Consider the following 21,017-nt stretch of genomic DNA (forward strand, 5'->3'; position numbering starts at 1 on the left):
ATTTCTGCTTCTTTATGTGCCTTTATCAACTCTTCCAGTGTGTTGTATATGCCCAGTTTGCTGGTAAGCCCTAGAACTACTTTGTAAATAGTTCTAATGGTAGCATTAACTGAGTCTACCTGAAAGTTTGCATTTTTGCCACCAGATGGCGCTACTCTCTTTAAACTTTGTTCTTGTTTTTCGATACAGCGTTTTTGAATGCCTGCCTGCACATCTGCTGATGAGGAAGCTTACCTCCTGTAATTGGTGGTTAGCAACATTGCAGTGCGGGGAAGAGTTGTTCCTGCGGCAGTCCTTGCTCACGGGTCTTGCGTGTTCATCGTGCAGGTGCTCCACTGGGAGACGACCCTGCAGATTCCCAAAATGGCCAAGCTGTCGCCTGAGAGCACGGACTTGATTCTGCGGCTATGTTGTGGGGCTGAGCAGCGGCTGGGCCGAAATGGCGCTGACGAGATCAAGGCGCACCCCTTCTTCGCCTCCATCGACTTTGAGGGTGGCCTGCGCAACAAGCCAGCTCCTTACATTCCCAACATTCGCTACCCGGCTGACACGTCCAATTTTGATCCCGTGGACGACGTGGCGCTCGACAAGCCTCCGCCCGCCGCACCAGAACCCAATGGACGGCATCCAGAGCACGCTTTCTTCGAATTTACTTTTCGGAGATTCTTTGATGACGGTGGCCAGGCATACCCAGTCCGGGCTGGTACGGGGGCTGCCCTTGGGGTCACGGGGTCACCGAGCAATGAGGATGGTCTCGATGGACAGGGGTCGCCAGTTTATGTGTGACCAGTGGTACTGCCTTTCTGATGAGAGTTCTGGTTGCGAGCACAGGTGTCGGAATCCCCTATGTGAATCGGTTGGCAGCCCTCTTCGAGTGGTGTCGTCTCTAGAGGATGACACCAGCAGCTGGACGTGGGTGTGCTGGCTTTGTTGTAAATGCAGGCTCATATGTGAAACCAGACCTTCTAAGACCAGGTCTGCCACTGTTAACACCATTGCAAGCACTGTTAGTTCATGGCAGAAACTAGAGTGTGAGGAGGTTGTTGTCCCATACAAGCGTAGCTGGCAAACACCCCAGGCCTGTTATCTGTGCCTGAGCTGCATCTATAGTGTCTACTGAGGCGTGGCTATCACAGTGCTGCCTCAAGAGCGTGGAAAGCTGATGTGCGCACCGAGAGATGCCCCCGCTGAGAGCGGTGAGTTCTTTGCCACTTGGATCTACTGGAAGTGACTCATTTCTAGAGTGAGCTCATAGCAGCAGTTGTGGTCTTTGCATTCGGTACTCGCATGCCGTGCGGCTAGAAATGTCAAAGCTGTCATAGCTTGAGGAAAGGGACACTTGGTCTCCCTGAGCCCTGCATGTTGCCAGCTCCTTTTTTTTTTCAACCTCGTTCTTATGATACAAGCTGCTCTGCTGCTCTGCCGGCAGTCCTGACAACCATGAATTTCCTGTTGTGCCGACTGAAGCTGCCAGGAGTGCAATGTGCTTGAAGCAGCGGCCGTCTTTGGCAAGGTTGACAAAATCAGCAGTGTTGGCCGGTGTCAGCGCCTGCAAAGAACAGCATGTGCACAAATTAGCCGATATGCTGGCACATGCCACTGCTCTCTGTGCCTTCAATCAATAATAAGTCAATCAGTCATTGTTGGCGCCAAGAACAAAAGAAGAAAAGAAGCGGAAATGAGGCAACTTTTCTTCAAGACCACTGTGGAGAGGCTGTGTTCCCGCTACCGAAAGTTCACCTGGATCTGAGGAGTCCATCGTAGTACTGACTGCGCTATGCCACACACTGTGGCACTGTTGCATTGTTCTTTGTGCGTGTGTGCGTGTGTTTTTTTTTTGCTTTTGCTTTGGTGACAAAGCGAAGCCAAGTCCCGGTCCTTTACTAGGAGAAAAGAAAAAACTGTGTTCCAATTTCGCGAGAAGGTGTACATGCCCTCCTGCCGTCACCCACCCATCCTCCCTTGTCCACCCCCTTGTCTGACCTGTCTCGAGGAGGGTGGCCCGCTGCGCTGGGAGATGTGCTGGACTGTGATACGTACCGAGGCGGTTCGCTAGTAAAGCCGCCATCTGCAAGTGGCGTGGCAGGAGGACACTTCTTTTTTTTTTTTTTTTCTTCCCCGGCGCACGCGTTTAGCAGCGGTGGGCAACACACAAAAGGCGGGAGAGGACATGCCACCTGCTGGCTGCCAGCGCCATTGTTGCTTGTTGTTCTATAATGCTATTATTATTATATTATTATTATTATTACCTCTTGTATAATAGCTTCCACCAGCTACCTCTCCTCTTGAGGAGTTCATGCCCTCTGTGTTATTTATTTGATCTGCAAGGATATTTTGGAGGAGTCTGTGAGTGCCTGTCCTCTCTCTCTCTCTCTCTGTTCCTTCCTTTTCCCGCTGTGTCTTCTGTGTAGTTCTCTCTTTCTGTTATTTGCCGAGTATGTTTGGTTTTGGTGTGTGACAGCCTTTACTTTGTTCTACCCTTTTGTTGCATCCTTTAACGGGGAAGGCGATAGAGCGCGAGGTGCGGTCTTGTGAGCAGGAGTGGGTGGGAAGAGAACCTCCTCTTAATGGCGGTGACTGGCAGAGCACGGTAGGCTGCTTACACATGTATGTATAGAGTGCGGAGAAATAACATTCGTGTGGGAATTCACAACAGTACAACTTGTGCACAGGTATGCGCTCTGACTGAAACCCATTGAAGGCAGTTTCAGTACATACCTTTCTAGGTCCGTTTCCTTATGTCTTGTTCACAGCAACTTTGTCATCATTTATCCTCTCGTCGTATAGCTGTCTTAGCGTGCAAGGCAGTCGAAATTGTTTATCGAATTTTGTTTTGAACTTAATGATGCTTGAAACAGCAATTGCCATTAAAGAGGACTCTTTAGTCTTGACTAATTATAGTGGTTTAAGCTTGAGGAGCAGTTGCAGCTTGAACACTGAGTTCATCCAGTCATATCAAACTGTGCCTTACATAAGGGAAAGTTTGCACTGTTCTACCATTGTGTCTTTGCTCACTAGGACATATAAAATGTTTTCAATGAATTTGGCTGGAGAGATTTTGCCAGGGGTTATATCCAGTGCTAAGGTGATACAGTCAAACCCGGATATATCGAACCCGGACATCTCGAATTTTGGTTATATCGAACTCACGGAATATCCCCTTGAAAATCCCATGTAAAAGTATAGGAAAGCTGCGTCGTATATCAAACTCAATTGCGCCGGTTGTTTGATACATATATCGAACTCCGCACCACGCATTGGACGGTGCACCTTCCCCAAAGACGATCGCATCATCGGCTGTTTGCCGCGTGACGTTTTCAAGACGCGCGGAAGGAATGAGAGGTTTTTCTTTTTTTTCAGCAGGCAGTTGGTGAAAGAGATGCCTGAGCAAGTGTTTATGAAACACTTCGAGCACATAGCTGGGCTAGTGCTTGAAGACAAATGTTCATTAGAGCTACAAACGGGATAAAGTGGAATACAGGACAAGACTGGGCTAAGACTTAGAGGGTTAGAACTTATTCTGCTTGTAGGCAAATATACTGGCATTAAAAATGTTTATAAGCTAGGGTTTCAATTATCGGTGTGCTATTGAAAATTTGAATACTGATTTAATACGAATGAGAAAAAATGCCTTCGACTATAGAATCGTATATCGAATACCTAATCAGTGAAGGAAAGAAGTCTTGTTTATTTCAGAATTGACATGGTATTTGCAAGTAAAATTAACCCAGAGTTGCATAGAAGTGGGTACCCTACCGAAAAACCCAATCCATATATTCTATGCAGAATTTTTTTTTGTTACAGAAAAAACCCACATGAACTGGGGAGGAGCTGTCATATTGCTGCTCAATACAGTAAACTCTCATTAATTTGGCCTTCAAAGGACCTCAAAAAAATGTCCAAATAAGCCAAAAAGATTGAATCATTGAATGGGCCTGAAAAAGCTGCTAAAAGCCGTTTGCATCACAGTAATTTTGTCTGATGAGCACCTGTATAATGATCGATGTTTTTTCCGGTTTCAAGTGCTTTGCCTTGCACGCACTGTCAGGAAGGTCCTTTTCACAATGGTCCCATCTCGTTTTGCGGATGCTTCACTGCATATTCCATGCAGTCGAGCGTGCTGGGGTGAAACTGCAATGAATTCGAATATTTTTCGTGCATTCAGTAATCTGCGAAAAGTTCAGAATTTCGAATATCACTTTTATGAATGCGAGTCAAATAACAAACATATTCGATTAATATTCGAAATTTCAAATATTCACGCACCCCTGGAATTAAGGCTTTGCTGCACATGTTGTTGCATAGAAGACTCAGAGTGGCGCACTATAATGGAGGAGGAAGATGAAGAGGAAAGGCAGGGAGTTAACCGGTAAAAGAAACCGGTTTGCTACCCTGCACCGCGGGAAAGGGGTGAGTGGATATAAAAGTAGTGGGTAGGAGAGGGATCTGTAAAGTCAGTACAGTCACGTCACAGACATGTCACCACTATAATGTCTTCCTTTTGAATGAATGTCAATAGTCCCTTATACACCTCAGTGCCGGCTCACAACGCTCAGTTTCAGAAACCTTCTTGGGGTTGGTGCCCTTGTCCACTAGATCATCAACTGTTATATTCAAGAGAATTATATAAGAACGGAGGATCGAATTCGGCCTATAATGCTAGCAATCCTTGCTATGCAAGATAAGTGGTGTCCGTTTGGTTGAATACCTCACTGCAGCAAAACCTGCATGAACTAGCTATCCGTCCATAGTAAAAATATTGTTTGCATGCGCCACACCTTGAGCCTTTTCATTACATGCTATTCCTTCCCATGTGCTCTGTGACCAATTTTGCGAATTGCTAAACACCGAGATCAGTTGACCCGTGGTAATCAGTCACCTGAGAGATTCATATGCAGGATCTGCTGCATTATAAGCCTGTGCCTTAAGGGAAATGTTTTTCTGTTGGACCTTGTCGACCTTTTTGCAGTTTGTAGGCAGCGGTTTTTGGATGGAAAAGGACGAAGTAGTTGTTATCCTTTCCTCGTGCTTTTATTTGTACATTAGGTTTCAGGTATGCCTTGGGGATAGTTCTGGAAGAATTTTGTTTTCTCTCCATTATGAATGACCTGCTCATACAGCGGAGGAATACAGCTTCAGGCAGATGGCCCCCGGAGTGGAAGTTTCTGTGTCTTGACAGTTTTTGCCGTTATGTAATCAGAATGCATGAAATCTGTGAAACAGAATCAGTGTGAAAGTGTGTGAAAGTTGCATCTTCTTAATCCTGCCGTTGTGGCGAGGTGGGGCTACTACTTACAGGTACTGAGCTTGGCCTTAAAATGTAAGGGACAACTCCAGCCATTCTTTCAGCTGGCATAATTTGGTCATTAGGCTTTCTGTGGCCTGGTTGATGTTCATTTTGCAGTAAAAGACTTTTTATTGCTCAGAAATTGATTAAAAGTAGTATGTTTTTCCTTTGCACGATATTCAAACTTATGTCATTGATAATGATTGTGACAGTGATAAAGATGTCAACTCAGTTAAGGACTCCATGTCTGCTAGCTAAAATTGCACGGTAGTATCGTCTAGCCTCGGAGATTTGGGATAGAAAAAGAAAAGAGCATTGGCATATATTGTGATTGGTTTAATGAAAATGGCTGGAGTTGAGACACCTGTATTTCATTTTTGCGGGGCTTTTAATAAGCCCGTAAGGATAGTCTATAATTTCAAATATTCGGTTGAACAGGAAAGTATATAATTTTTCATTTAGTTTGAATGTTTACGGTTCGAAATACTCGTCTAGAGCGAACAACCTAGTTACAGCATTGCTATCCTCCTGTCCAGGCCAACTTAAATTTGTCTTAGTGCCCCTTAAAGTCATCTCGCACCCGCAGTTTGTTGTTAGCACAAAAAGAACATTCGTAGCTACGCACCGACTTTTTTCTTCCCATGGCACCTTGGCTCTTTAGAAGCAGTCAGAACACTGTATTTCAGTTACACCAGCCGCTGTTTCCTTCAGCATGAAACAGAAATGCATGCAACGAATTGCTCGCTCGTTAATAGCTTTGTTGAAGCTTCTGTGCTCTACGGGCCTGTGCTAAGGTTGTAGATGTGTTCTTACGTGCCATATGGGGAACTGCAGCATTTTAGGTTAGGTTAGTGCAGTGCTCGATATTTTGTAAATGCACGCACATTGGGGGAAATAGGGAGGAGTGGGGTCATGTCCCCAACTTCAAAGAGAGTATTTTTTTACTACACTTTTCAAGGTAAAGAATAATGCGACCGTATTTTCTGAAGGGTCTTGCTGGCTTTTTAGAATGCACTTTGTTTTCACTCCATCGTCTGTTGACTGTTGTAGAGCTTGGTTTAGGTAGCATTGGTGCTGTCTGCTCTGATGCCTTCCAAGATTATAAAATTAAGAAAAGGAAAAAAGAAATGAACAGAGTTTAGTTCCAGTTGTCCATGAAGTGTAATTGTTGGTGTCTGAACTATGCGGTACTTGTTCAGCGTGCAGTAATGTGGGACAGGTTTTCAGAGAGGAGTGCTTGTTTGATTGTTGGAGGATTTTTTATTGTGTGAGAGTAGGTAAATGCACTTTAGTAGAAACTTTTGATCATCTGCTTAATGTTCACCTATTGAAACGAAAAGAAAAAAAGCTTGTTGTGGCTCAGTAATACTTGCGAACGGGCTAGTTGGCTATACGACTCCGACGATCTCCGGCGCTGCATGGTTATACACAAACACAATACACGCACAAGAGAATTAAACCTTCTTCTTCGTACCACAAGAACAGGCAGTTGGTAGCGAGCACATCATCTGTGTTGTCTTGGTTTAATTCTCTTGTGTGTGTATTGTGTTTGTGTATAACCATGCAGTGCCGGAGGTCGTCGGAGTTGTGGCACTTGTTATTAGCATCAAGGTCACTGTGCATGGAAAACCTTTAATGACCATTTTGGCCTCTCAGGCTAATGCATTTCTTACCAGCTGTCTTGCAGCATTTCTTCTTTGTTTCTGGTTTTTGAAAAGTTGTGCACCGTTGTCTGCCATTAGTATTGAACGCATGTAGTGTGAGAGCTGTGTTACAAATACCGTAGTTCTTTTTTTTTTAAATTATTTTTCTTCAAAATTTTCCGAAGTTTGTACTGGCGTCAGCTGTGATAGTGCAAAAGCCTTCCTTGTTTTGCTGGCTCATGAAAATTTTTGGTCGAAGTGAAACTGAGGAACGGATGTTGTTTTTCAAATGGACTAAAACAATCCTTACCGTGCCACCATTCAACAAAATTGTTCTTCGAAGTGTCACTTAAGCACTGTGGTGATCATTCATGGCTCAAGTTTTGGAACTCAAATCACTTTTAAACTCTTGCTTCAGTGGAGCAGATATTTTTGTAACACAACTGCTTTACAACCACCACTGTGGTAGTGTGCCTTAAAATTGCTAATCACTGCTATAACAGGGTCAAAGAAGAGCAGTGCTTTTAAACTTTGGCCTATGTTATCGGTAGCCTTATATAAAGTGCCTGGTCAAAGAAGCTTTTTTCTGCGTGTGCCCATGGAAAATGGTTTAGATATGAAAAAAAAAAAAAAAAAACACTGCTTTGTTCTTGGTTACGGCATGTAGCTGTAGATACTCATCCATTTTAAATTTAAGTTGTGTTTTGGCATGTAAATATAACGGCACAGTGTGAAACCAGCACGTGCTCTGAGACTTTTTATATTATTAGTGGGAGCATCGGGGAAACCTCTTACTGCTTGCTTTATGGCAGTAAAGCTTTCTCATCGTGGGATGTTTGATGGGCTGCCGTACAGGCAAGGGCGTATTGGTGATTGTTAATTCAAAGTTAGTTAAAGGTGTGTAAGGCACACATATTTACTCCACATCACGCCGTTTCAGCATTGCTCGAAAGGTTGCATTCGTAACATGCTGCTGCTTGTGCTTGCGGGAGCCCTTTCTGCACAAGGGATGACTGGTGGCCTGTGAAGTGTACAATGTCACAAAAATGCACTTGGTTTTATTTTAGCCCAGCGAGAAAGAAACCCACATGCTGATTACTTTGTTTTTACGGATGATTTGTAAAATGCAACGACCTCTAGAGCATTTGCAATTTTCATGAGAAATGAAGGATATGAAGCTTTGCTGTTTTGTCAGAAGACGACTAGTTTTTATATTGGTTTATGAGACGTATGTATACACACACACCTGTTGCTGTATGCCTGAAAATAAGCACAGCATGGTTGTCCCATTGCATGCTGCTTTTTGTGATAACATAGAGGAATACTGCACCCTAGATATGAACTTGATTATTGTTTAACTCGGTTACTGTTCAGCTCAAGCCACGCTTCTGTCGGGGAGAAATGAAGCATCGCGAGAGAGTGCTTTGCTGCTCCCTCGTCTTTCCTCGTCTTTTTCGCTGTAACTCTCTCGTTTCTTGATTTGTTCTGTGCCGTGTGTACATATTGTAAATTTTTGGTTGGACATAAGACTGTTGTTCCCTGTTCCCCTTGTAGCTTCTCTCGTTTTATATATATATATATATATATATATATATAGGCGTCTTGTTTTGTGTATTTCTTGTTTTTCTTTTTTTTTTTTTGCAACACAAGTTGTTCTTTTTTTTCTTTTCTAGGATGGTGTACATAGGAATGCGGGCTTTTAGTCAAAACAAAGAAGCCTTGTACAGTTTTCAGCCTCGCATTGTTCCGAGGATGTCTCATAAAGGCTTTTGTTTTTGTTTCCTTCTCTCTTTCATGTGCTGTTCAGACTTGGATTCTTTCCGACACTTTTCTTGAAGTGCTTTGCATTTCTTTGGCTTCACACAACACTGTCTTTCTCTCTCCTCCTCCTATTTTCAGCTCCTGAAGCCTTTATCTTCAGCTCTTGTGTTGCCTTGGCACAGAAATAACAATAAAACGAAAACTCTTCCACAAACCTGTGGCTTGTCTCTCCCTTTGTCGTTGTCATCGCACCCATGCACAATTTGTGGTTGCAGGTGGCACCCGTTGTGTTCACTGGGCGGCATGACGTGTTCATAGTTAATGAGAACAGCATAAAGAACCCCAATCTTCTCTGTAAGTGGTGTCCATTGACTTGCTTGAGAATGCCAGAAGCTAAAATGGGTCTCCCGAGGGTAGGCAGAAGTAACGAACTCTAGTTACTAACATTTGATTCACCTAATATGTGAAAATTAAGAATTCATGTATTTGGCTTTTTTTTTGCTTTCATGCAGGCTGTAACCCCCACAAAGACAGTTTAAACCACCCCTTAGGAGAATAAATAACTGCCATCAGCAGTGAAAGCTGTATGAGGCCTGATATCATTGATGTTCTCTTAGTTTCTGTGCTTTCCTTCTGTGTGTTCAGTAGCTCCTGTTATTGCAGCTCTCGAATCTGCTGTGGTTCTTTGCGTTGGTTCCTAGTATAGTGGAAATAACTGGTTATGAGTGTGTACGATTCGGGATGAAACTTACTGCTATAGCTGGTTAATGGCTCCGTTTTGCTGGTGACCAGATGTAATGCTAGCGTTTACTGAACTGTTTTATAAACATATTGCTGACATTATTACAGTTACCAATGAAAAACTTGTTAAAATTGTGGACAATTATGGGAGTCTTACTTGACAGTGCATGGTGCCTCGCTCTGCATGGTGCCTAATTAATACCTATCACACGAACATTTCCGATCCTCATTGAATTCGATCTGCATTGAGATTTTCAAGAAGGATTGGAGTATCCGGTGCTAAACGGCCATTTTGAATTACTATTGAGAAGTTTCCTTTGTGTGCGTCATTAGCTGACATCGAGCGTGGTGGCACCACTCTCGATTGTGCTTGAAAGCTCGAGAGCGCTTGAGGAAGCGGCTTCACTTGGGCTCGATTGCCCTTGAAAGTTGCTGTGTGACTTCAATCTGCATAGAGTTGAGTGCAGATTAAGTTCGATGAGGATCAAACGTGTTTGGTTTGGTTTGGTTTGTGGGGTTTAACGTCCCAAAGCAACTCAGGCTATGAGAGACGCCGTAGTGGAGGACTCCGGAAATTTCGACCACCTGGGGTTCTTTAACGTGCGCTGACATCGCACAGCACACGGACACCACTTCGTTTCGCCTCCATCGAAACGCAGCCGCCGTGGTCGGGATTCGATCCCGGGAGCTCCGGCACAGTAGTCGGGCGTCTTACCACTGCACCAATGACAGAGGTATAAAATTTTTCTTTGCGAGCGCCTCATCGCACCAGTTTCAACTCAGATAATTAAAGAGGGGTGATGAAACCGTTCCTCTGTACAGCAGTAAAATTGGCACTAGTGCATTGGCTGAACCAAAAGACACGCATATATGCTTCTTGCGGGCACCCATACCTCATTTGACTGAAGATGAAGCGCACGGGAAGACGCACACAAGAGAAGAAGACACAGGACACGCGCTACACAGGATACGCGCTGTGTCTTCTTCTCTTGTGTGCGTCTTCCCGTGCGCTTCATCTTCAGTCAAATTACAATGCACCATCTAGCCCAACTTCAAGTTTTGTTAAACATACCTCATTTATTTTTCATTATCTAATTGCACATTACTAAAAGCACAGATACAGTCCAGCCATCTTATTTCCACAATAAAGTTCAGTGAGCTTGTTTCCTTGATTTCATGTGGAAAGAGCTTGAAGTGGAGAGCTACGGTAGAGGGCAACAGGGAAACATGCATTCATTAGTAGAAATTAGAAAGTGAAGATGTGATTGCGATGAACAAAGATGAGCAAGCAGTACAGCTCCTCTTTTGAAGGCAATAAAAACTGCGTTCTGCCACTATGGTGTATTCAGTGCTTCATTGTTAAATGTATACATTTGCCTGCAACCTTTGCTATGAGGACAGTGTTTACGATCTCCATTTTAAAGATATTATGCTGTGCGTTTAGATAAGGGGAACTTCCCATACGCATGTAAGATTGGAAATTTAAAAATCACATCCTTTTGCGTTAAACCAGTCAAGCAAAAAAATCAAACTTCTGAGACGATACATTCAAATGTCGCAAAGCTTTAAAAAACAGCAGTTGGTAAATGTGGTCCATGGTATGGAGCGTGTGTATATAACGCTTTTGGAGAGTGCAAAAACCAGTTTTTGATACTTCATTATACCGAACAAATAAATCACATAAAATTTTTTAAACTTAGAATTGGGTTGGATGGTTAGTAACAGCAGACAACTCTATGTTTTGGAGGAATTGTGGGGGGTGATTACTGGAGACGAGTTGTATCCGACTATAGTATGAGACCTCAATAGCAGCGTCTATAGGCACCGCGCACACGAATCTTTCAGGTGCTCTAGCATGATGAAAGCGGCATGTGGCAATAGTGTGTAGGAAGCCTGTGAAGTGGTGCTTTTGTCTTCTCCCTCTCCTGATGGGAAGGTGAGCATTTGGAATAATAGAGCAATCACTATTTCTTAATGATAGACGGCTGCTGTTTTTAGTAAGTGGGACACCAAATTGCCCATTTCAGTTTCTTTGAATTCCTGCTTCAGCTATTGATAAACTTCATCTTTAGCTTTAGCTATTGATATACTTCATCAACTCATCACTGCTGACCGGAACTGCAAAGGCAATTGTCGAAGCGAATTGTTGGTTCCCTTCCACCGTGTGGAAAAAGTGTGAAATTGTCTCAGTGTGAGATTGAGAGGGAGTTCTGTCACAGGAACATTAAGATGTGCATTAGAGGAGGCCTCTGCATGTGGTTACCCAAAGCCAGTGAAGTTCAGAGCGCGGTTTAATCACTGTTTAGTGTTTAGCAGTAATAGGCTATGGTGTTACTCTACTGACTAATAATGAGGGAGCAATTAGTCATTGGCATCCAACCAAGTGCAGCTTTACAGCTACAAAGGAAAGCTATACAGCTTTCTCAGAAACTTCATAGTTAAAGAAAAATTCATTCTGGTCCAGAGATCAAACTCGGGATCATCGTCTTTCCGAGGCGGTCGCTCTTTGAACTGAGATGACCAGGATGGTCAGCAGAACAAATGGTAGGGCGAGAGCGAATTGATCAATAACTCGAAGTGGGAATGGTTATTGATCACTTCACTCTCATCCTACCATCTGATCTGCTGACCATTCTGGTTGGCTCAGTAGGTAGAGTGACTGCACCGGAAAGGCAGTGGTCCCAGGTTCGATTCTTGGACCGGAACAAATTTTTTTTTAACTACAAAGTTTAATTCTGAGAAAGCTGTATAGCTTTCTTTTGCAGCCGTATGGCTGCGCTTAGGTGGATGGCAATGAGTAATCACTCTCTTAATAGACTCCACCTTGGGGGATTCCCCTAATATTCGATCAACACCGTTCTCACTTCGAGTTATTGACCAATTTGCTCTTGCCCTATGATTTTGTCAGTTCGCACTGTGTTTTAGGTGCTGAATGAGCGAATTTTTATGATAATCGCACAATATGATTGGGAGGCTGTATTTCCCTGTCAGAAAGCTCAACCTCGTTTTGATTACATTATTTTTTCCATAATTCATCCACAAGTGGGGCAAAAATTGTTGCTTAAATTTTTACTCACTTGGTTGAGTTGTGTTTAATTGTGAAGTGTAATTACAGAATGATTCTTTGCAAAATATTCAAGAGGACTTTTAAAAACTGCAGCCGTTATAGATCGCGGTGTCAATACTTTTTTTCAGGTAAGTGCCGTAAAATGAGAAAAAGTAACATTGCAAGATATGATTTTGCTTAGTTATGTTATGGGCAAACCAGGCCGCCAGCTGCTCTGATCGCTTTCAACCTGTGTAAAACCCCCATTGGATGAAGCCAGACTATAAGCTCTGCAGGCTTTTGCGTCTCACGCATTTCATGCACGTACTGGAGTTGAGGTCGGCTGAGTGACGCCGCGTGCATTGCCACTCTGGTTCTATGCACTACGCGCGTGCGTCAAGAGCCGGAGTGGCCACACGCGGTCGGAGCAGGAGTAACAATGCACGCGGTCTCACTCGGCCGTGATGCAAACAAATAACATTGATCCGCGTAGTTATAAGTATAGTGAACTAGAATACGGATAGTATTCTAGTTCACTATAGTTATAAGCAACCTGCAATGGAGTTTGCTGAGACGTGTGGCGCCACCTGGCGGTCGACGGCTAGCGATGAGGCGTGTATGTTGCGAGTGCGCCTCCATTGAGCGGCCGTGGTTGCGGCCGCTGTACGTGTTCCTTCTGCATTCGCGTTTTTAGAGCACAGCTCTTTGGCACCCGTTCTTGGGTTTCGCGTCGTCGTCGGCCGCGTCGGCCTCGTAACCAGCTCCGCCCCCTTTCATGCCCCTATTTCGAGCCGGCGCTTCAAAGAGATGGGGGGGGGGGGGGGGGGGGGGGTACACTCAGCGGCGAACGATGGGGGCAGGAGCACGCGCAGCAACTGGAGAACATTTCCCGTTCTCACTCCGTTTCATGACAGCCAAGAACTGTTGGTGGAGTGTTTCTTGAAGGAATACGCGTGAAAAATTAAAAAAGAAAAACGTTGTCTGTATACTTGTACATACGTGTCTAGCTCGAAATCTTTGCTTCAATCTATCGCAAAGGTGAAACAGCTAGCTGCTGAGCTGCGCTCAAATTGGAAGTAACGTAATCGTGGGCAATTTTTTTTTTATCCCATTGAGTGTGATTTACTCATTTAGTGGCTTCAGTGGTCGCGATGCTTCGACTACTACGGATGTGAACAAGAATAAAAATAAACGCAAGGGCGGCGAGAAAGACTGCCACAATCGCGAAGGAAACCCAAGTGCACCGCTTTGTGTGTTGAACCTGGGGAAAATGATATGAGAGAAGGATATAGTGGCTGTGAGATATGTAACTGAAATTCGTTTTGCTATGAGGCCAATGGCGTATACATGCGCCAAGGAACTAAAATAAGGCGATTGCTTATTGAGCGGAGGAAACGGTATAAATTCCTGACTCGGGGAGCCGCACGCTGTTGCAACACTCTCGACGCGCTCCGTGCTGTAAAATCAGGTGTGTACTGGTATATCGAGTGGCATTGGCCTTCTTTTAAAAGACGTATCGTCCAGAAAAGCAACGAAGTCGCGCAGCCGCAGCATCAATTCCAGTCGCATTTCAAGCGAAATGAAGAAGGAAAAAAAAAAAAAAAAAAAAAAAAAGCTCGTGGGCTTACGCGGAGCATGAAGCTTTGTTCTATCGTTCCGCGCCAAATATATCTCATGCCCCGACTGCTCAAGCTGCTCAAAGAGAGAGAGAGAGAGAGAGAGAGAGAGAGAGAGAGAGAGAGACCCTTAAATGAAGAACAGAGATTTTAGCCGGCGTTTAAATTTCGCTGACATGCTCTGTGTGTAGGAATTAAGGGGAATTCGGGACGTAAAGATGGAAAACGAATCGTGAGGAGATTAAAAGAAATGTGTGGGGAGATAAAATGCGTCCATTAAGTGCATGTGTTCTAAGGTGCATATCGTGGAGCGATGGTATAAAATGAAATGATGAAATGCATAGCTTAGGCCCGTTCACACTTGCGACTCGCAGCGGTAGCGCGACCGTTTTGGTCGAAAAGCGACAGACACAGATGGTCACATCGGTCGAAAAACGACTGCCGCGGGCCGTTCGGGCACTGCTCGATTTCCAGTCGCGCGACTGCTGGTCGCAAACCGTTAAACCAATCAGTGGCTTAGCTGACGTGAACATGGTGAACAGTCAAGGTAGACACGATGTGGAAAGCAACCCGCAAGTCGAATACGCAAGTGCATCTCTTTTGTCGCATGCGACTGCCGCGGTCGCGCCTCCTTCTTCGCGAGTCGCAAGTGTGATAGACCAAGAAAGTGGATCATGAAGTGAAAAAAAGAAAAAAAAAAATCTTCAGTATGTACTTATCAGCCATGGAACCAGGGATTCTGTGGCCTGCAAAAGAAGTAGAAGCGGCAGTATCAGGAAAAACTACAATGCCAGGTAGGTGATTACAGTAAAAAATCCGAACTCTAATCATTTACGGAAGCTTTGTCGATGAGTGCCAACATTTCCCACCGCGCTTTCCCTAAGCTTGAGGGAGGTACAAAATTCATGCCAGTTTTCGTTGATGACGCGCGCTACAACCGCACAGTGCCATGCAATCGCCACGACACCCGTAGCGGGAACCGCACCTGCATTCCTAAGCTGTAACTAACGCGGCACTGTCGAAAGGTGCACCAAGAACAAAAGTGCTCGTCATGGTACAGCGAAACCGCGAGGAAATTATTATGCTGCTATAATCAAACAGCAAGAAAAAAAAAAAAAAAAAAAAAAAAAAAAAAAAAAAAAGAAACGGCGAGGTTCTCTCTGCGCACTTTCAATGTTTGGGTATGAGGTGCGAACACGATAGGTAAATGAATAGCTCCGTTTACATCAGCCAACATTTTTCATTCATTTAATCATTTCTTAATTCATCACCACATATCCGACTGATGCCCTGATGCAATAAATATCGTTACAAAGAAAAAAAAAAAAAAGACCTCCGTTTGTGCGCGCGGTCAGGCGGTCATTCCTTGGTCATTCTGTTCCGTCGCCAGCGGCACGCACATCTTCGCGATGACGTCGACGCCGTTCACGTTCTAAAGATGGCCATTCTCGAGCAGGCGGTTTCCTTTCGCCAGTATTGGTGTTCGGAAGTAGTTCTGAAGACATTCGATTACTTTAAAACCGTATAAAATGAGAGCCGAGATGCTTCCCGCTGTACAACGCCTGAACGTTACGCCAAAGTGGTGTTGTACCTATTCAATTAAAGCACAAAAATGCTACCAACTACAACTGTGCATGCGTCGCTGCAGAATGCATTTTTTTGGTTCTTGGCGATGTAGTCTGTTTGGAAGTTCTACACGACAGAACTGCAGGGCCAGGCAATGTTGAAAGCGTTGCCATTGTGCAGGGCGACCATGGGCGACGCCAAAGAATGTAACAGCTGAAATGTCTTTGTGTACAATTGTGTTGATAGATGTGCAGCGCCGTCGCATGCGGTCCAGCAGGATGATGTAGACACATTTGAGAAAAACAAAAAAAACTAAAGTATTTACGGACAAAACCTTGCTTACTGAAGTAATACTAACCTGAAATCATACGCACCCATCCCGTTTCCGTGGTGTAGTGGTTATCACGTGCGCCTCACACGCGCAAGGTCCCCGGTTCGATCCCGGGCGGAAACAGTATTTTTTTTTTTTTCGGTAACTTTTATTTTTGTTCACAATTTACAGTCTATTCGGAAAAACCAAGGATACTGTGCGAAAGTTCTCTTTCGGCTGACAACGGTGCACTGCTGGCATCTGCCACTGGTAAGAAAGTTTTGGCTGGAGCAACGAAATTTCGACCTCAACCCCATCAAGTCAGCTGCGATTGTCTGCGTGAAATTGGCAGCTACCTGTGGACACCACCCGCACACAGGTGGGACTATTAAGGCATTTTTAGGGCCGATCATCACTTGCGTGTCGTGGCGGCGACGCTAGGCCTAACGGCTGCGCCGCAGCCCGGCAGTGGGTGAGTCGCCCAACAGCGGCAAGATGGCTCAACAGTTACAACGTGGCTACGACCCGGCCACCATGACCTGTTCAGAGATTTCGGCAACGTCTGCGCCTGATAGCCCGGATTCTGCGCCCATCGAGAACGCGAGGCTATTCAAATTGGTTGAACGCCGCTCCCGCAAGCTGAATGCCAAGAAGGCGGACACCAAGTTGAATGACCCCTCAACACAGCAAAACGCTGCTGTGCGCGCTGCAGCACTTCACGGCGGGCCCCCGCGTAACTCTGGACCCGTTTGGAAACCAAAGCCGCTTCCTCGGCTTCACCCCGAAGGCATTGTCATCATCCTGAAGCCCCGGGTGACCGTCGCTCTCAAGGATGTCTTCCAACATGGCGAGCTGGGAGCAGCGTTCGCGGCCTACCTGGGCACCCAGGCCGCAGCATCGCTCAGCCTCCTCCCCACGTGGGAGCAAAATCTTATCGTCGCAGGCACCCGACAACCGCACGTCGCTGACAAGCTTCTGCGTGATTTCGAAATTGCGTCACCCAAAGGTCAGCTCCCCATGTACGGCCAATTGAAACTCACTGGTGATGTGTGTCGCGGCGTCATCACCGTAGCAAACTACGAGACCAGTGAGTCACTCCAAAACAAGATCCAGTGGCGTGCTGGAGAGCTTGCCGATATCCGCAAGCTTGGGAAATCAAACGTCGCGGCGCTCACTTTTGTGGGCAAAGTGGTGCCGCGATTTATTCACTATAATTCAGAAGTGACCCTTGTACGTGCGTACAAGCGAACTGTCCCGGCCTACGTGCGATGCGGTACTGTGGGCCACCGGGCGGACACATGCCCCTGCCCGGACAACGAAAAGTGCGGCCTGTGTGGCCAAACGGTGCCGACCGTCGACGGGGTCAAGGCACCTCATGAATGCAGTCCATCCTGTGCAGTCTGCGGGCAAGCCCACCCTACCAACTCACGTGACTGCACGGGAAAATTCCGCCAGCTCAAGGCACCAGGCCCCAAGGCCAAACGCCGTGAGCCCCCAGCAAAACGGCGGCAGCCAAGGCAACAAGCTCCAGGTGGCAATGGCGGAACGCCGCCTGCTGATCCTGCCACCGACATCAAAACGCCGCCTGGGAAGAAGAAGGCGCCTCCACCGCCACCGCCCAGCGGCATGGACAAGCACCACTTCCCGGCTCTTAAGACGGGTGGCGCTGCCGGCGCCCGGGCATCTGCGCCCCAACATTGCAAACAGGTGAGCAGCTGGGCGGGGATCGCCTCCTCTTCTCCCCAGCCCCCCTCTTCCCCACTCACCGTCTCCGCGCTCGATGCGGAATACAAAAAACAGATTGACGTGCCCCGGGCACAGAATGAAATTTTACTGAACAAAATTCAAAATTTAGAATCAAAATTGGCGTCCGCCGCTCCGAGCTCGCAGAACTCGGACGCGATGGAGAGCGACACGGAGCTCTCGCCAGCCCTCGTGACAGCGATCTCCGCGATGGAGGAACGCTTATCCTCAAAAATGCAATCTATGATAGAAGCCGCTATGGACCAGATCTTCACCAAGGTCATAACTGCCATACCGGCGGTCGTCTCAAAACACATCTCGGACAACCCCCGCCTCCTCCGTCGGTCGGGGCCCATTAGGGACGTATCCCGTCCTGCAAAATTCAACCGTCGGATCATTGATTCGGACAATGAGGACAGCTGCCCCGCTCCTGCCGCAACCCCCTTGGTGCCGCAGGTAGCTGGCTCTGGGGCAGCCACTCCCTCCTCCTCCCCTCCAAAAATGTTAAATCATGGCGAGACACCTTAGTCAAAGGCGCTCTTCTACCTCCAATTCGGCCATCTCAACATTAATAACACAATGGAACTGTAGAGGCTTTAAGGACCGCACTAAGCGGGCCAATTTCCGCCTCTACCTTGAAACATTCGAGTGTGTACCAGCCGTGGTTGCCCTCCAGGAGCCAGGCCTAGGCGCCACACTTTCAAATTACACGACGTTCCAACAGGATCCCGCGTCTTGTCTTCTCGTACACAAAGCATGCACAGCCAACTTGGTGGATCTCGATCTCCAACTAGGTTATTCCTATGTAATGGTGACAATTCTACCACTCCGCCGCAGGGACCCGCCATTGCATGTACTCAACGTGTACTGCCCTCCCAAACTCAAGCGAGTGACATTCGCGGACCTCTTCAGCCGCGCGCTAAGAGTAGCGGGTCGCGATCCCCTCCTGATCGTGGGCGACTTTAACGCTCCCAGTCAGCTGTGGGGGTATCGCAAGGAGGAGTCGCGCGGACGTAAGTTGGCGGAACTTGCGTCCACTTTGGGCCTCACCCTCCACACTGATCCGGTCTGCCCAACACGGTTAGAAAACTCCGTGACACGGGATACGTGTCCGGACTTAACCTTCACTCGCAACATAAGACACGCAGACTGGCTCAACACCGAGGAAACCCTCGGTAGTGACCACTGCATCCTTAACATTACAATACACACACGCCCGCTCAAACGTCCCACAACACAAGCCCGTATCCCAGATTGGACGAAATTCAGGCAAAATTTTGACTCACTTGATAACACACCCATTTCCGAGCAGGGCTACTCAGCATGGTCCCAACAGCTGCTGACACACCTTCGCTCGCATGAAACACATATCCAGCTCTCAGAGGCGGTTACGGACGTGGATAACCACCTCCTACACCTCTGGGAAGCCCGTCGCAGCCTCGTCCGCCGTTGGCGACGCCAGAAACACAACAGAAAGCTTAAAGCTCGAATTGCCGAGCTCACCCAGAAAGCGGCTGAGTACGCGGCCCATCTCGCCGACTCCAACTGGGTGGATAGATGCAACACGGCCGCGCGACAAATGTCTAGCCGCAACACATGGAGCCTCTTTCGAGCCCTCATCGACCCAACCCAAACACGAACCGAAACACAGAAACATTTGCAGAGAGCCATGCATGCTTTCTCTGGCAACACTACTCAACTGGCACAGAAACTCCGGGACCAGTATCTGTGTACAGCCCAAGACCCCCGTGGATCATCATACTCTTATGCAGGCAGAGAGAACACAGAGCTGGATCAACTTTTCCAACTCCATGATCTGCGGGCGGCTCTTGCCAAAATGAAACGGGGCACTGCCCCGGGAAGGGATAAGGTCACCGTCAAGCTTTTGACGAACCTGCCCGACTCGGCATACCTGTCCCTCCTTGACTACATCAATGCGATTTGGCGCGGGGACATCCCCCTGCCAAGCGACTGGAAAACGGCTCTAGTAACCTTTATTCCTAAATCAGGGAAACCAATTGACACAGATAACCTCCGTCCCATCTCTCTCACCTCCTGTGTGGGCAAACTAATGGAGACGGTGGTGCGGGACCGGCTATCTGAATATCTTGAACAAAAACATGTATTCGCAGGCACCATGTTCGGATTCCGCCCACACAGATCCGCTCAAGATGTCCTCCTGCAACTCAATCGGGAAGTCCTTGACCCACTCGAATACCCCCATAATGACCGGGTAGTACTCGCCTTAGATCTCAAAGGGGCATTTGATAATGTAACACACGAGATTATACTCACCCACCTAAGCCAGACCGACTGTGGTCTCAACACATTCCAATACATCAAGCAATTTCTCACGGATCGTCAGTGCTACATTCGCATCCAAGATAATGAGCATGGTCCTTACCTACTCGGCACGCGGGGAACCCCCCAAGGCGCAGTACTTTCCCCGCTGCTCTTCAATTTGGCTATGATGCACCTGCCTGCCCAGCTCGATGGTGTCACTGGTGTGCAGCACGCCCTGTATGCCGATGACATCACCCTGTGGGCCACGCATGGCAGTATCGGGGACATTGAAACCAGCCTGCAAACAGCGGCGACGATAGTAGACAGCTACGCCCGCCGCTGTGGTCTTCAGTGTTCACCACAAAAATCAGAATTTGTGCACCTCCGCCCCTCGCGAAAGTGCACAACTCAAATCACTCTTTCTTTAGACAGTGGTCCCATACACGAAGCTGACGAGATACGGGTACTCGGACTCTACATACACAAACACAGACGGTCAGACACTACATTGGCCAAACTCCGTAAGGTGGGGGACCAGGTGGGCCGCATGGTCCGCCGGGTTTCAAACAAACGCGGGGGGTTGCGAAGTAAGGATGCCTTGCGGCTGGCAAACGCCTTCGTGACTAGTCGGATTCTATATTCGACACCTTATCTCCACCTACGGAAACAAGAGGAGGATGCCCTTGAGGTTATCCTTCGCAAAATTGTCAAGCGTGCCCTGGACCTCCCCATCACTACTTCAAACAGCCGTCTTATGGCCCTTGGGGTGGTGAATACTTTTCGGGAGCTCCGGGAGGCGCACCTTACAAATCAGTACACGCGTTTGTCGCAAACGGAGTCGGGTCGCCGCCTTCTTGCTCGACTCCATATCCAACACACCACACTCATGGAAGACAGGTTTCGCATCCCAGAATTGTGGAGACGCGCCCTCTGCGTGCGACCTCTGCCAGCGAATATGTCACACGAAGATCATAATGGTCGGCGCTTGGCACGAGCGGAAGCCCTAGCCCGACATTATGGC

The 21,017-nt window shown here is 46.9% G+C and overlaps 1 protein-coding gene and 1 non-coding gene across 2 annotated transcripts in view; both read left to right on the forward strand.

The window, feature by feature from the left end:
- Window positions 1–8,905, forward strand: part of wts (serine/threonine-protein kinase warts) — a 79,582-nt gene extending 70,677 nt beyond the window's left edge. Inside the window, exon 9 of the mRNA XM_084599422.1 lies at window positions 328–8,905. Within this exon, the coding sequence (XP_084455548.1) occupies window positions 328–786 (459 nt within the window). The 3' untranslated portion in view covers window positions 787–8,905. The remainder of the gene's footprint in view (window positions 1–327) is intronic.
- Window positions 8,906–16,041: 7,136 nt separating this feature from the next.
- On the forward strand, window positions 16,042–16,114 carry TRNAV-CAC (transfer RNA valine (anticodon CAC)). Its single transcript has one exon. It is a non-coding gene; the product is annotated as a tRNA-Val (tRNA).
- The last annotated feature ends 4,903 nt before the right edge of the window (window positions 16,115–21,017 follow it).

This window comes from Amblyomma maculatum, chromosome 1, assembly GCF_055883805.1.
Source record: "Amblyomma maculatum isolate TAMU_Amacu chromosome 1, ASM5588380v1, whole genome shotgun sequence".
Taxonomy (NCBI): Eukaryota; Metazoa; Arthropoda; class Arachnida; order Ixodida; family Ixodidae; genus Amblyomma; species Amblyomma maculatum.